Source organism: Lepidochelys olivacea, assembly GCF_965140295.1.
Source record: "Lepidochelys olivacea isolate rLepOli2 genome assembly, chromosome: 23".
In the NCBI taxonomy this organism is placed as follows: Eukaryota; Metazoa; Chordata; order Testudines; family Cheloniidae; genus Lepidochelys; species Lepidochelys olivacea.
This window is the reverse complement of record NC_140433.1, coordinates 4,569,206-4,580,614: the sequence shown is the minus strand read 5'-3', so window position 1 is coordinate 4,580,614 and position 11,409 is coordinate 4,569,206. Positions and strand designations below refer to the sequence as shown.

Here is an 11,409-nt window from a genome sequence, read left to right as displayed (position 1 = left end):
CTATCCCTAGTGCTGTGTTGGAAAAATGCTTGCATCACAGTGCCCGGAGATTCTGACCCTAAAGCCAACATAACCAGCCCCCTTGGAGAGCCTCCCAGCAGAGACACATCCAACAGGGCATAACTGACACAGAGGTTCCTACACCACACCCCACCCCGTTGGTGCAGAAGGCATGGCCAGGATTTCCCAATCTGATGTTTTGCTAGCACATCAGCACTTGGGAGTTGCGGACAGCCAGTATAACTCTGAATGCTGGTATAAGTTACATCTGACACAAAGGCAGCCCATGGGGCAAGGAAGTACAAAGTGTATTCTCCACTGTCAAGGATCCAGGCCCTTGATTTTGTTTCCTGCCTTGCAGGATGGATCAAGCCTCCAGGTCACAACATCCTGATGTTTCAAATGAACAACATGGCAAACGATTATTCAGACCAGTGAAAACAAACTATTAGAAGAAATGAAAGTAACAATGTCTGGGGGAGGGGAACAGATGCAACCAATTAGAAACCTCACCCGATTGTGGCTGCATCCTATTTCCCTCCCTTTACTCACACTGATAGGTGGCCTTACTTCTAGCTATCCACAGAGTCATTTCCACCCACATGTACCCATTGTTGTGTGGAGGGCTGCAAACAGGGCCTTCTCCAGGGCCCTGCCAAACTTTCAAACACCATGAGTCACCATGACAACTTGCCAGACGTCAAAAGGGCAGCATCTAAACTGTACTAAGTAAACCGTTTTACAGATCAAAAATAAACACTTTGCCGATCCTTAACTCCTCCCACTGGAGGATCTCAAATATTCTCTATAAACCTTATACCCAAGAAGTAGGCAATTATATTCCATTTTAGAGATAACTAAACTGAGGCAAAGAGCAGTAAGTGATCTGAGTAAAGCAGTAGCAAGGGTAGGAGCAGAACTGTACACTCCTAACTCCCAGTCTTATGCTTCCCAGGTAGGTGCTTGTGGAGTTCAACAGAAAAAAAACAAAACAAAACAAAAAAAACCCCTACAACTGTTCATCTCTCGAGGCAATAGCAGAGAAAGGGCAACACATGAGGGCCTGATCCTGAAGCCTTTATGGAAACAAAACTCCTGGAAATGAATGGAAATTTAACCTGCATAACAACGTAACCAGGCCCTTTCTGCAAGTGGATATGGGGAGAGTGAGAAAGCAGAGTAATCCCAGAGTGTACATTTCATTCAGACACAGGAAGAGAGCAGTTTTGTTTTGATGTTTTTAATACAAACATTAACTGATCTGGATGTAAAATGGGCTCAAGAGGCACAGTGAGTAACCTCAATGTGATATGCTAACTTCACAATGTAAGCTGGGGCAGCAGGATCGAGCTGCTCAAGAGGTGCAATGAATAACCTCAGTGTGATATGCTAACTTTACAACATAAGACGGGGCAGCAGGATCGAGCTCCATGGGATACTGTTGCGATTCAATATTTCTAGGAAACATCAGCTGAATTTGGCTTAAAATTTCCAGCTTCTGCATACCTGGCAGAACAGGCATGGGATGTCTGTGGGAGACGGGAGCACAGGATCTCAGTGGACAGCCAGCTCTTTAAAAGCATCAGAGATCCATTTTGACAGCAATGCAAGCTCCCAGCTGGGAAGCCGTCCCACCAATTCTTTTACTACCACAGCAGGGTCTCCTGCAGCCATATTTCCGTTCGATGATCCAATTTTTCTAATGCTAATTCCCACTGCCAATCTGGAAAATGTTAAATAAATATAAAGCAGCCAACGCAGCGTCTTATTTAAAATAAAGCTGCCCTTCCTTCGTGCCCTTGGACACAGTGAGCAGGACAGCCTGTGGGCGCTGTATCTATTGCATTAAAACTCGGTCCACTGAGCGTGCTGGAGAACATTCTAAATGACCATCATGAAAGCAGCAAAATTCCCCAGGACCTTGGTCTTCACTCATCCGACTTCCCATCATCCTTTTTTGTGTTCTGGCATTCATCACTACTGTCCTCCTGTATGATCTCAACCTCAAGGCGACCAATGTAGAGGGAGATGGCACACAGCCAGAACAGCGCCACCGTTGTGACCACTGTGCCGTTCAGCAGGGCCGTGGAGAAAGCAAGCATCATGGTGCGGCGGAGGAGGAAGAGGCTGACAAGGTAGGAGGCGCTGCCATAAGAGACGCAAATCCCGCCGAGAATGAAGAAACCTAGAGTAGAAACAGAGAATGAAATCCATCTATGCATCTGGAGCAGAGCTTGGTAAACCAGCCATCTATGGGAAATATCTGAGCAGCTCACAGTCTTTAATGTATTTATTCTCCTAACACCCCTGGAAAGTAGGGAAGTGCTAAGATCCCCACCTGTACGATGGGGTAAGGAACACAGAGAATAAGTGACTTGGCCAAGGTCATATAGGAAGTCTGTGGCAGAACAGGGAATTTAACTCAGGTCTCCCAAGTCCTAGCCTAGTGCCCTAACTTCTAGGCCAGTCTCCCTCTTTATAACGGAATCAGGGCCATGCTAGTTACGACAGGCATTGTGCCTGACCGTTGCTGGCAGGGTTTCCCTGACTAGCGTAGACATAGATTGACTGTGTTATAAAATTGTTCCAGACTCCCTAGGGGGTTGTCTTAATAAATCCGCATCCACACAAGTCAAGCAAGATGTGCTAGAACACTGCAGGCAACAATTCTGCCAGGGCAGGTGATGCCAAAAAGTCTTCCCTATGATTTCTCCACTTTGAGTTAGGGTTTAAGGAAAACAACTTTGTACACGTTGTTCTTAAGAGTTGTTTCTTGGGAGGTAGGAAGGATGGTTAAAGCACATGACTGGGCCCCAGGATTCATGGATTTTCTTCCCAACTCTGCCACAGAGTTCCTCTGTGTTAGCCCCAGGCTGCAATTGAGTTGCAAACACTGCAAGAAATCAAAATCCCAAATGGCTTTCATTGTAATCAAACAGACCAAGACAATTTTTAAAAACAGAACAAGAGATAAAAGTTGGCCTGAACTTCCTGTCTTAAAGGTCAAGAACTCTTCAGCTGGACACAGCTCAACCATAAACCCACAACTCGTCATAACATGTGCGTCAACTTACAAAGACAATTCTTCTCTCTTCAGGTTTTGAAGAACCACTGCACCACACTGTGGTGAGCTTTAAAATAACCATACTCAACCAAAATTCTTTATGACTGTCATGTATTTCTCTTGCATTTCCTCTCCCTCCCCTGTAGTCTGTGTGCAGAAGAAAGCAGCGAGAGTCCTCCTCCTAGCTGATTCATCTATGTCCCAGTCAGCTATTTAAGTCATCACATTACTTTCTTCATAGGGAATTCGGAGGCTAAATACTAGCATGTGGCATCAATGAACAAATGAAGCAAGACGAGATTAGAGGACCAGCACAAATACTTTGAAGTTGTATAGCACCTTTAAAAAGGATCTCAAGTGCTTTATGAAAACACACATTAGGTCTCTCAATCCTCAGGGGAGGAGACTTTATTATTCCCATTTTGAAGATGGGCAAGCAGCCAAAGAGAGGGGAAGTGACCTACCCAAGATCTCATTCAGCAAGTCTACAGCGGAACCAAGAAGGGATCTCAAGAGGCCTGACAGAGATAACACCTGCCATACAGAGTAGGTAGTTCTGAGCTTGTACCATGCTTTGGGATCCTCGAATCACAGTGCTAGGTAAGGTCACCATGTCATTGACAAAGGGCTTTGAGTCAAAAGGTCATCACTAGTTTTTGTTGTAATCCTAATGTGTATGTTTTACAAAGACAGCAGCCCCACCCTTCTAGCACACATGGCTATCAACACTGCATCTTGTCACGCAGTCACATGCCTCTGACAAATCTGTGGTAGAAGTCCCATAAAAACTAGTGACTTTAATTTCTCCAAATGGTAGGCCTTGTGTGCAATATAACTGCCTCACAAGAGAAACACCATTTCTGTAAATGGGTAGATTGATGACCTCTGATATAAAGATCAAATCTGGTATTTTTTCCTCCAATGAGTGCACCAGACTTCAAGATTCTAGCCCAACAGGAACAATGAAGTTACTTTCACACAGTCACCCTATTACAGACATCTGTATTACACATTCATCTTCCCCCACCCCCCATATTTTACATCACCCTCTAAAGCTCATCTGGGGGCAGCTACATCTCCTTTTCTAAGGTCTAAGGTCCAGCACATTTATACACATTACAGTTCACTTCTTTCTAGGAAATAAAGGTCAGTTTGCTGCCATTTTAGCATATCTGCTAGTGCCTTCCTCATTTCATAACAGCTTTCCTGGAGCACAGAGTTAAACACACACAGAAATTCAATAACCCAAGAGTTCAATCTCAGTAACTCACAGCAGTTGCAGCCTGTATGTATAATCCATACCTACCACATCTTTTCAATGGCTCTCTCAAAATGCATTACAATGGGCGTATTCTCACCATTGTACAGACTCAGAAATTAAGTGATATCGGGGTTAAGTAAATTGTTCAAAGTCATTCCTCAGGGATTCATGGGCTAAGCTGGACATTGGATCCATGCATGACTCTGAGGCCATGTCTATACTACCCGCTGGATCGGAGGGTAATGATCGATCTATCGCATCTAGTGTAGACGTGATAGATCGATCCCTGATCGCTCTGCCATCAACTCTGGAACTTCACCATGGCGAGAGGCAGAAGCAGAGTCAATGGGGAGCGGCGGCCGTCGATCCCACGCCGCAAGGACGCAAAGTAAGTGATTCTAAGTTGATTTAAGATGTGTCAACTTCAGCTACACTATTCTCGTAGCTGAAGTTGCGTATCTTAGATCGATTCCCCCCTCCGCCCCCCCAGCGTAGACCTGTATGCATTCTATCATCACTATTCAGAGGCCTTTTACAGACCATTACTACAGTGCTGGAGCCATCATGATCTAGCATGTAAATTGCACTAAGGCAATTTCAAGATGCCTATTAACTTCTTTGTATAGACTATTATAATCATATAAGCCATTATAGTCTATTGGCTAAAGATCTATACAGACAATACATTTGTAGGAGTTTTATAAAAAATGATTAATAGATTCTAAGGCCAGAAGGGACCACTGGTCGTCTAACCTCCTGCACACCACAGGTCATAAACCTTCCCTGATCTTACAGGTATAGAAAACAGCTGCTATAGCCATGTGGTTCAAAGTGTCTTATGAAATCTACTAATTCTGTACACACAGGACTGGATTGCTTCACCCATAATTGACATGTGGCCACCTCTGGGCTTAGCAATTGTTTGATGGGGCATAAGTGAACTGACCTTAGTTACAAAAATCAACATTTCAGTGGTGGGTTAACTCACCTGGTGACAATAATACTTTTCATTGGTGCAGCGTCCAGTTCAAATCTCCCCTTTGCTCATCTATAGCGTGTGTTACTTACCATAAGCTGCCTCTCGTCCCATGTCGCTCTGGACATAAGAAATTACTCCAACGCCGGTCGCCAGCAAGCCATTGCGAAACCAGGACAGGAAACCTGAGTAGAGAACAGGAGAAAGGGAGTGTTTCCTCCTCTTCAGCCATTTGTTATTTTGTTTTTACTGCTACCTGTTGTGGTAGAGAGGATATGAGGCACCATTATGTCTGGGAAGCAGATTCTTTAAAAGATTAACTCTCACAGCCTTGGGATTTTGTCTATAACATGTTCATCCCTTTTATATTGGAACATGGGAACACAAGCAACTGCAGGACTCCACAGCATCCAAGCTCCACATGATCCTGTAGTGTCTCAAACCTCTGTCACACCCGTAGGAAACTCCAGAGAGAGATCTTTCAAAGACAATCTACCAGACCTAGGTGAGAAGGGCAACCGTGATTACTGCTCATTTTTAACACAGGTTAAAATCTCCCTTGGGTCTCTAGTTCTGGCTTCATCCCATCAAAACCCACTTTCCCTTTTCAGTCTATCACCCTATCAAGTTAACAGGTAGCTGCATCATCTTGGGTTGCAATGTTTAAGCAGGGTTTAGTATGGACAGCACTCAGGTGTGAAGTTTCCAAGCCCATGCGCTGTGGGACGCACCAATGATTAGTGAGGGGGTGGCTCTTCCTTTCAAATCAGTACTGATCAAAATGCCACAGCATGATTAAGGGGAAACTGTACACTAGAATAATGGTGACAGAATGATGAGTGCCCTCCTCTTTGTCTCATTACTGAGGTAGATGGCTCAACATAGTGCGACGGGATGTGCTATTTTTTAGATAAAACATAGAACTAGCGTCCTGGCTACCTGTACCAATTAGAATTCCTGAGCTGTATTCCACACGCATCAGGAGGAGCAGCCCAACTGGGATAATTACATTATGCTCCTTTAGTTCCCCTGTAGTGGATAAGGGATTCTCTCTCACTTCCTGTCCCAAGTTGTGCATTTTAGTGGGAAGGTGAAGTGACACTGTATGAAGATATAAAAGTGTGTTCTTGTTGGTTCTTAAGACCTTAATACATATTCTTCACAACTCAAAGATAGATGTAGGTTTCATTTTTAAAAGGTACACACTCTACAGTTTTAAGTGATTTATTCTGAAAACTTTTCAGATTAGTTTTACAGCTATCTCAGAAAATGAATGATTGTTTGGTTATTTCATTTACCAAAGGTAACTGAAGCAGATATTTATGAAGTCACTGGGAGGTGAACTATCTCCAATTCAACAGGTTAATCATTAATTTTTGGAGAATTTTCTTGCTATGCTATATTAGGAGGAGAACATCATCAGACGCACATTTAAATTGTTTTATTTAACTAAAACAACGTTATGTATTCTGGATTTTTTTTTCTTCAACAGCAAACATATATTTTAACAAAACAAGCATATGAATTTTTGAATTTAGTTAAACATTCAAATTTTTTAAAATCAGGTTTGTTTTTGTTAAAATTGTTTTTAACTAAAATCGTTAAATGAAATATTTTTTTTAAAAATTAAATCAACTCTGTCAGCCAGGTCAACATAACAAACTTAAAATATTGGCTTCTGCAGCTAACTCAGTCATCTTCACCTTCATTTTCCTGTTTGTTCATAATCTGGAAAAGAAAAACAGGCATTCCTGCTTTTTCAGGTCCCAAGCGATTTCTCAATTTGGAATTAATTAGTCCAAAGGAAGAAAATATTCTTTCCACACCGGCAGAAGAAGCTACTGCTGTTAAAAGTGAGATTATCTCTTCAACAGTTTCTGAATCCAAGTGCTTAAGTGACTTTCACCAGTTCACTGGTGTGACTTTCTTTAAAGCATCATCAGCAAACATATTTCTTGAATGGTTCTTATTCCCAAATTGGGTCTCTTTTACGGCCTGCTGCCATTATAGGTTCTCTCTTCTAGTGAGAGAATGGTATGGCAGATCTCAAATCAACGAAGGCTACACTCAGAAAGACCTCAAGACTTCTGGAATATGCTGCTCAAACAGTTTCACTTTTGTTTCTACTGCCTGTCCCTTCCTTCTCACATTTATCTCCACACTTTTTCTCCTTGTCCAGATCTATTCCGCCCACAACTATCTTCTATTCACTGAACTTTTTGAAACTTTACACTTTTAGAGAGAGGTAAGGGAGTGACTGGAAACACAAATTTGCAGAGGGACAATAGGGTTGAGGTCTGTTATTTCTCACCTCTATATATTATTTATTTTAAAACATTTTTTTCTGTTAACAAGTATGTTATCTCTGGAGACACAAATTCACAGTTTGAGAACTGCAAAACTAAGCATCTCTGATGGTATCTTCTAGACTGAGCACTGAGTCCCATTGGATAGATAGAAAGATTAACCTAAATAATCTATACAGAAGCCCCCCAAAAGCTTTAAATCAAAAAAATCATTGATTTTTATCCACTCTGGTCAGTGACACCCTCTCACTTTAACCAAAAGAAGACACCGTGTCAAGATGCCATCACACGGTACCAACCCTAGTTGCACATCCACATCTAGATACAGCTGCACCACCTTGACCCACATGCTTTGTCAGAATACCACATTATGCCCTTCCAGCCCTTATGACAACCCCATCACTGCAATGTGCCATACACCATCTCCCCACTCAAACCCTTACGTGCCTCTCCTACCATGCTATTCCCAAGAGTTCCCTACCCCATTCCTGTCATCAGGCTACCTGCAACTCTGTGCTTTCCCATCCTCACCACCCCACACGTTACACCATCCCCAACTGAACCCCGATACACCACACCAAGCCTTAAGCCTCAGTGTTCCCTGTGTCACCCACCCCACTTCACTTCGTGTCTCAGGTGGCAGCAGCCCGGCCCCCACAATGCCTCAGGCCACATCATACCCAACAATGGACCAGCTACCACCCCATGCCATCCCCTCACAGTACATGGACCCTCCCGTGCCCCCATCTCCACATGCTGTGCTGCCCCAAAGCCCCTTATGCCCAGTCCCCATTATCTCCCACCCTGGCCCCACTCCCCTACAGCCCCCCACAACCTCCCTAAAGGCTCCCTCCCTTCCTCCCCCACACACTCCACTTCCAACCCAACAGCCCCACCACCACAGACCTCCTCCTGCGACCAGAGCACACCTCCCCTATAGCACCCCCACCATGGGCCCCCACCCCCAACCATAGCCACTCCTCCCCTCCAACTCCCCTCCTCACAGCCCCCACACCATGGGTCCCTTCCCCCTCCCCCCCACCCTGCCCCCCTTCCTCCACAGGCCCCTTCCCGCTCCCCACCCTAGGTCCCTTCCACACAGCTCCCCTTCCTCCTCCTCATCCTGAGCCCACTTCCCCCTCCCCACCACGGGCCCCTCTCCCCACAGCCCCCCTTCCTCCCCACCCTGCCCCCCCACCACGGGCCCCTTCCCGCTCCCCACCATTCCCCTCCCCCCACCATGAGGCACCCTCCCCTTCCACACAGCCCGCCTCCCCCCACCATGGGCCCCTCCCCACAGCCCCCCTTCCTCCCCACCATGGGGCCCCCTCCCCTTCCACACAGCCCCCCTTCCTCCCCACCCTGCCCCCCCCCACCATGGGCCCCTCCCCACAGCCCCCCTTCCTCCCCACCCTGCCCCCCCCACCATGAGCCCCTCCCCACAGCCCCCCTTCCTCCCCACCCTGCCCCCCCCACCATGGGCCCCTCCCCACAGCCCCCCTTCCTCCCCACCCTGCCCCCCCCACCATGGGCCCCTCCCCACAGCCCCCCTTCCTCCCCCACCATGGGCCCCTCCCCACAGCCCCCCTTCCTCCCCCACCATGGGCCCCTCCCCACAGCCCCCCTTCCTCCCCACCCTGCCCCCCCCACCATGGGCCCCTCCCCACAGCCCCCCTTCCTCCCCACCCTGCCCCCCCACCATGGGGCCCCCTCCCCTTCCACACAGCCCCCCTTCCTCCCCACCCTGCCCCCCCACCATGGGCCCCTTCCCGCTCCCCACCATTCCACACAGCTCCCCTCCCCCCACCCTGGGCCTCGCCCCCTCCCTACGGGCCCCTCAGCGGCTCCCGGCCGGGCCTCCCCGCACGGACCCGTCTCATGCGCCTTCCTGAGCAGCCAGGCGTCCGCCTTGTCCAGCTCCGAGACGGGGGGCGGCGGAGGTGGGGGGGTGGCAGAGGCCCGGCTCGAGCTGCACCGGGGGGGCCTGCGCCCGGCCGCGCCCCGCAGGAAGCGCCCGGCCGCCCGCACCCACCAGCCCATGGCGGAGTCTACCCGGTACCCGCCGCCCAACCAAAGCCGCCGAGGCCCGACGGGAAGGGGGTGCCGACGGGGATAGGCTGTCCGGAGGGTCACTCACAGAAGCACCGCCCCTCAGGGGGCGGGAGCCCAGGGGATAGGTCAGCGAGCCTGCCACTCGTAATAACCGCGCCCTCTTCCGACGGGACCCAATAGGATAGGTTGCCCAGCCCGTCCGTCGTGGGATTCGCAGCCCCACCCTCAGGAGGGAGGAATCGACGACTCCGGCGTTCCTGGGGGAGAATTGCATGCTGGGATTTGTAGTCTCCGCGCCTGGCAGCGCCGCGGGTGGCGCGTTGCATGCCGGGAATGGGAGGTAGCTGGGGTGGAATGTTGGGCCCGAAGGTTCCACGGCAGTTGGAAGGAACGCTGGCACGGGGGTGGGAGGGAGCTGGGGTGGAATGTTGGGCCCCGAAGGTTCCGCGGCAGTTGGAGGAAACGCTGGCACGGGGGTGGGAGGGAGCTGGGGTGGAATGTTGGTTCCCGAAGGTTCCGCGGCAGTTGGAGGAAGCGCTGGCACGGGGGTGGGAGGGAGCTGGGGTGGAATGTTGGGCCCCGAAGGTTCCGCGGCAGTTGGAAGGAACGCTGGCACGGGGGTGGGAGGGAGCTGGGGTGGAATGTTGGGCCCCGAAGGTTCCGCGGCAGTTGGAGGAAACGCTGGCACGGGGGTGGGAGGGAGCTGGGGTGGAATGTTGGGCCCCGAAGGTTCCGCGGCAGTTGGAAGGAACGCTGGCACGGGGGTGGGAGGGAGCTGGGGTGGAATGTTGGGCCCCGAAGGTTCCGCGGCAGTTGGAAGGAACGCTGGCACTGGGGGTGGGAGGGAGCTGGGGTGGAATGTTGGGCCCCGAAGGTTCCGCGGCAGTTGGAAGGAACGCTGGCACGGGGGTGGGAGGGAGCTGGGGTGGAATGTTGGGCCCCGAAGGTTCCGCGGCAGTTGGAAGGAACGCTGGCACTGGGGGTGGGAGGGAGCTGGGGTGGAATGTTGGGCCCCGAAGGTTCCGCGGCAGTTGGAAGGAACGCTGGCACGGGGGTGGGAGGGAGCTGGGGTGGAATGTTGGGCCCCGAAGGTTCCGCGGCAGTTGGAAGGAACGCTGGCACTGGGGGTGGGAGGGAGCTGGGGTGGAATGTTGGGCCCCGAAGGTTCCGCGGCAGTTGGAGGGAACCAGGGATAGCGCACAATTGGGAGGCGAGGTGTTTCCAGGAGGATCTCAGTCTTAAGAAGTGATTCCCAGTATGAAAAAGCATGAAAACATTTCAGGGGCCAAAAGATCAGTTCACCACCCCACTGTCTACTTAACACAAATAAACAAGATTACCCTGAGAACGTTCATATAATTGATTTCTCATCCTAAGGGAAACAACCCTGCAAGGTTCTGAGTATTGTGTAACTGACCAGGCCAAAAGAGACAACGTTGCCTTAATGCATGTGAAAGGCCCCATTTCCACTGTTGCCGGCACCCAGTGCCGAGAGGCTGAACAACAGCTTGAGTTGGTTCGTTACCAGGTGTGCTGCACCCAATAATCACAACGGGGTGGAGAAGCAGAAAAGTTTATTTGCAGCTGCAAAAAGGTACAGGGAGAATAAAATCTCAAATCCTGCACAATAGAGCAGGAAGTTACACAGGCTTTTATACATCCTTTTTCCCAGCATACTTATCCAATAGCAAGCTGCCCCAAGTATCCATATAGCCAGCCAATCCAGTTCCCAGCTAGTTCCCTGGTTCTC

The 11,409-nt window shown here is 49.3% G+C and overlaps 1 protein-coding gene across 1 annotated transcript; it reads right to left on the bottom strand.

Moving 5' to 3' along the window:
* Window positions 1-1,224: 1,224 nt before the first annotated feature.
* TMEM160 (transmembrane protein 160) lies at window positions 1,225-9,705 on the bottom strand. Its single transcript, XM_084612325.1, has 3 exons — window positions 9,479-9,705; window positions 5,394-5,486; window positions 1,225-2,185 (listed from the first exon to the last, which is right to left on the bottom strand). Exons 1-3 carry the CDS (start codon window positions 9,645-9,647, stop codon window positions 1,929-1,931), a joined length of 519 nt encoding a protein of 172 aa, XP_084468451.1. The 5' UTR covers window positions 9,648-9,705; the 3' UTR covers window positions 1,225-1,928.
* Window positions 9,706-11,409: the final 1,704 nt, after the last annotated feature.

What these genes read in the sequence shown, in the direction of transcription:
- TMEM160 (XM_084612325.1), bottom strand. Translation starts at nt 9,647, where the DNA reads ATGGGCTGGTGGGTGCGGGCGGCCGGGCGCTTCCTGCGGGGCGCGGCC. An exon ending in CAGGAAGGCGCATGAGACGG is followed by an intron (nt 5,487 to 9,478) that starts GTCCGTGCGGGG and finishes TTCTCTACTCAG; the next exon opens with GTTTCCTGTCCTGGTTTCGC. An exon ending in GGGACGAGAGGCAGCTTATG is followed by an intron (nt 2,186 to 5,393) that starts GTAAGTAACACA and finishes TTTCTACTCTAG; the next exon opens with GTTTCTTCATTCTCGGCGGG.